At 62.6% G+C, this 4,636-nt stretch overlaps 1 protein-coding gene across 1 annotated transcript in view; it reads left to right on the top strand.

The window, feature by feature from the left end:
• Nucleotides 1-1,253: 1,253 nt before the first annotated feature.
• NXF1 (nuclear RNA export factor 1) overlaps nt 1,254-4,636 on the top strand; it is a gene marked incomplete at its 3' end in the record, with an annotated part of 4,080 nt that continues 697 nt past the window's right edge. Inside the window, exons 1-2 of the mRNA XM_014947503.1 lie at nt 1,254-1,496; nt 4,057-4,186. Of these exons, the coding sequence (XP_014802989.1) occupies nt 1,270-1,496; nt 4,057-4,186 (357 nt within the window). The remainder of the gene's footprint in view (nt 1,497-4,056; nt 4,187-4,636) is intronic.

The raw sequence follows: 4,636 nt of genomic DNA, 5'->3' as shown, positions 1-4,636 counted from the left end.
GGGGATGGAAAAAAGGAACGGGGGAGAGGGAGAGGGGATAGAGAGAGGGGACAGGGACCTGGGAATGAGGAGAGGGAGAGGGGACAGGGACCTGGGGAGAGGGGACAGGGGACAAAGAGAGGGGACAGGGACCTGGGAAGGGGATGGAGGAGAGAGGACAGGGATCTGGGGAAGGGGACGGGGACCTGGAGAGAGGGGAGAAGGAATGGGAAGAGGGATCTGGGCTGGGAGAGAAGGGGAAGGGGATGGGAAAAAGGAACAGGGGAGAGGGAGAGGGGACAGGGACCTGGGGAGAAGGGAGAGGGGACAGAGAGAGGGGATGGGGATCTGGGAAGAGGGGATGGGGGGCCTGGGGAGAAGGGAGAGGGGACAAAGAGAGGGGTATGGGGACCTGGGAAAGGGGATGGGGGAGAGGGGACAGGGATCTGGGGAGAGGGAAGAGAGGGGACAGAGAGAGGGGACAGGGACCTGGGGAGACAAGATGGGGGGCCTGGGGAGAGAGGAGAGGGGACAGGGACCTGGGAAGGGGACGGGGACCTGGAGAGAGGGGAGAAGGAACGGAAAGAGGAACCTGGGAAAGGGGAGAGGGGACAGGGATTTGGGTGAGGGGATGGGGGGCCTGGGGAGAGGGGACAGGGGACAGAGAGAGGACAGGGACCTGGGGAAGGGGAGAGGGGACGGAGAGGGGACAGGGACCTGGGGAAGGGGATGGGGGACAGAGAGAGGGGACAGGAATCTGGGGAGAGGGGATGGGGGGCCTGGAGAGAGGAGAAGAGACAGAGAGAGGGGACAGGGACTTGGAAGGAGGGAGAGAGGGGACAGGGATCTGGGGAGAGGAACTGGGGACAAGAGAGAGGGGAGAGAGGAGAGGGGACAGGGATGAGGGGAGAGGGGACAAAGAGAGGGGACAGGGACCTGAGAAAGGGAGAAGGAGAGGGGACAGGGATCTGGGGAGAGGGAAGAGAGGAGAGGGGACAGAGAGAGGGGACAGGGACCTGGGGAAGGGGATGGGGGACAGAGAGAGGGAACAGGGACCTGGGGAAGGGGATGGGGGAGAAGGGACAGGGACTTGGAAAGGGGAGAGGGAGAGGGGACAGGGATTTGGGGAGAGGGAAGAGAGGAGAGGGGACAAAGAGAGGGGTCAGGGACCTGGAGAGAGGGAAGAAGGAACAGAAAGAGGGACCTGGGCTGGGAGAAAAGGGGAAAGGGATAAGAAAAAGGAACTGGGGAGAGGGACCCAGGTGCTGGGGGGTGGCTGATGGAGGTGCCATGTGTGTGTGTGTCCCCCCCCCTCAACCAGAACACGATGACCGCGTGGGCGGGCGAAGCTTTTCGGGGCGCAGGAAGAAAGGCCGCGGCCCGTTCCGGGGGAAGATGTACAGCGAGATGAACCATCGCTCCCGCAGCCGCGGCGGCCCCGGCCTTCGCGCCCGCCTGGAGGAAGATGATGGCGACGTCCCCATGAGCGAGGCCCACGACGGGCCCCGCAACCGATAGTGAGTGGGTTTGGGGGAGATGTTGAGTTCTTCAGGGAGATGTTGGGGTCCCCAGGGGAGGGAGAGGGGACAGGGACCTGGGGAAGGGGACAGGGACCTGGGGAAGGGGACAGGGACCTGGGGAAGGGGACAGGGACCTGGGGAAGGGGACAGGGACCTGGGGAAGGGGACAGGGACCTGGGGAAGGGGACAGGGACCTGGGGAAGGGGACAGGGACCTGGGGAAGGGGACAGGGACCTGGGGAAGGGGACAGGGACCTGGGGAAGGGGACAGGGACCTGGGGAAGGGGACAGGGACCTGGGGAAGGGGACAGGGACCTGGGGAAGGGGACAGGGACCTGGGGAAGGGGACAGGGACCTGGGGAAGGGGACAGGGACCTGGGGAAGGGGACAGGGACCTGGGGAAGGGGACAGGGACCTGGGGAAGGGGACAGGGACCTGGGGAAGGGGACAGGGACCTGGGGAAGGGGACAGGGACCTGGGGAAGGGGACAGGGACCTGGGGAAGGGGACAGGGACCTGGGGAAGGGGACAGGGACCTGGGGAAGGGGACAGGGACCTGGGGAAGGGGACAGGGACCTGGGGAAGGGGACAGGGACCTGGGGAAGGGGACAGGGACCTGGGGAAGGGGACAGGGACCTGGGGAAGGGGACAGGGACCTGGGGAAGGGGACAGGGACCTGGGGAAGGGGACAGGGACCTGGGAAGGGGATGGGGGGGAGAGGACAGGGATCTGGGGAAGGGGACGGGGACCTGGAGAGAGGGGAGAAGGAATGGGAAGAGGGGGAGAGGGGACAGGGATTTGGGGAGAGGGAAGAGAGGAGAGGGGACAAAGAGAGGGGTCAGGGACCTGGAGAGAGGGAAGAAGGAACAGAAAGAGGGACCTGGGCTGGGAGAAAAGGGGAAAGGGATAAGAAAAAGGAACTGGGGAGAGGGACCCAGGTGCTGGGGGGTGGCTGATGGAGGTGCCATGTGTGTGTGTGTCCCCCCCCCTCAACCAGAACACGATGACCGCGTGGGCGGGCGAAGCTTTTCGGGGCGCAGGAAGAAAGGCCGCGGCCCGTTCCGGGGGAAGATGTACAGCGAGATGAACCATCGCTCCCGCAGCCGCGGCGGCCCCGGCCTTCGCGCCCGCCTGGAGGAAGATGATGGCGACGTCCCCATGAGCGAGGCCCACGACGGGCCCCGCAACCGATAGTGAGTGGGTTTGGGGGAGATGTTGAGTTCTTCAGGGAGATGTTGGGGTCCCCAGGGGAGGGGAGAAGGGGATCCCTGGGGGCACGTTGAGGTCTCCAAGGACAGGTTGATGTCCCCAGGACAGGTTGGGGTCCCCAAGGTGGGGACAAGGGGGTCCTGGGGATACCTTGAGGTCCCCAGGGGTAGGTTGGGTTCCTCAGGGAGATGTTGAGTTCTTCAAGGAGATGTTGGGGTCCCCAGGGGAGGGGACAAGATGGTCCCAGGGGACATGTTGAGGTCCCTAAGAGCAGGTTGATGTCCCCAAGGTGGTCCCCAAGGGCAGGTTGGGTTCCCCAGGGAGATGTTGAGTTCCTCGGGGAGATGTTGGGGTCCCCAGGGGAGGGGACAAGGGGATCCCGGGGGATTCCCAGGGAGATGTTGGGGTCCCCAAGGTGGGGAGAAGGGGGTCCTGGGGATACATTGAGGTCCCCAAGGGCGGGTTGGGTTCCTCAGGGAGATGTTGGGTTCCTCAGGGAGATGTTGAGTTCCTCAGGGAGAGGTTGGGGTCCCCAGGGGAGGGGAGAAGGGGGTCCCTGGGGACATGTTGATGTCCCCAAGGACAGGTTGAGGTCCCCAGGACAGGTTGGGGTCCCCAAGGTGGGGACAAGATGGTCCCTGGGGGCACGTTGAGGTCCCCAAGGGCAGGATGGGTTCCCCAGGGAGATGTTGGGTCCCCAGGGAGATGTTGAGTTCTTCAAGGAGATGTTGGGGTCCCCAGGGGAGGGGACAAGGGGGTTGGTTCCTGGTGGCACGTTGAGGTCCCCACGGCCCAGTTGGGGTTCCCAGGGAGATGTTGGGGTCCCCAAGGTGGGGACAAGGGGGTTCCTGAGGGCACATTGAGGTCCCCAAGGGCAGGTTGGGTTCCTCAGGGAGATGTTGGGGTCCCCAGGGGAGGGGACAAGGGGGTTGGTTCCTGGTGGCACGTTGAGGTCCCCACGGCCCAGTTGGGGTTCCCAGGGAGATGTTGGGGTCCCCAAGGTGGGGACAAGGGGGTCCTGGGGATATGTTGAGGTCCCCAAGGGCAGGTTGGGTTCCTCAGGGAGATGTTGGGGTCCCCAGGGGAGGGGACAAGATGGTCCCAGGGGACACGTTGAGATCCCCACGGCCCAGTTGGGGTTCCTCAGGGAGATGTTGGGTTCCTCAGGGAGATGTTGAGTTCTTCAGGGAGATGTTGGTGTCCCCAGGGGAGGGGACAAGGTGATCCCTGGTGACACTTTGAGGTCCCTATGGACCAGTTGAGATCCTCAGGGAGATGTTGGGGTCTCCAGGGGAGGGGACAAGGGGACAAAGAGGTCCATGGGGCGCTCTCCATCCCGGTTCTCCCCAGTTTGCCCTACGGGCCGCGACCCAACCGCTCGACCAACATCCACATCACGGTGAGGAGAGACGTCCCCACCCCGGAGCGAAGCGGCGGCACCAGTCGCGAGGGGGGGCGGCGGAACTGGTTCAAGATCACCGTGAGTAGGGGGGGGGACACCCCCTTCCCCCCTTTCCCTTCCCCCTTTTCTATTTTCCCTTCTCTTTTTCACTCTTTTTTCTGCTTTTTTTTCTTTCCCTTCCCGTTTCCTTCCTTTCGCTTCTTTTTTTTCCTTTTTTCGTTTCTTTTCTCCTCTTTTTCCTTTGTTCTCTTCTTTCTCTCCTCCCCCTTTTTTTTCCTCCCCCTTTTTTTTCCTCTCTCCCCTTTTTCTTCCTCTCTCCCCTTTTTCTTCCTCTCTCCCCTTTTTCTTCCTCTCTCCCCTTTTTCTTCCTCTCTCCCCTTTTTCTTCCTCTCTCCCCTTTTTCTTCCTCTCTCCCCTTTTTCTTCCTCTCTCCCCTTTTTCTTCCTCTCTCCCCTTTTTCTTCCTCTCTCCCCTTTTTCTTCCTCTCTCCCCTTTTTCTTCCTCTCTCCCCTTTTTCCTCTTCTCTCC

This window comes from Calidris pugnax, unplaced genomic scaffold (genome assembly GCF_001431845.1).
Source record: "Calidris pugnax isolate Ruff unplaced genomic scaffold, ASM143184v1 scaffold176, whole genome shotgun sequence".
NCBI lineage: Eukaryota > Metazoa > Chordata > Aves > Charadriiformes > Scolopacidae > Calidris > Calidris pugnax.
Note: the sequence above shows the minus strand (reverse complement) of the source record. Positions and strands in the feature narration are given on the sequence as shown.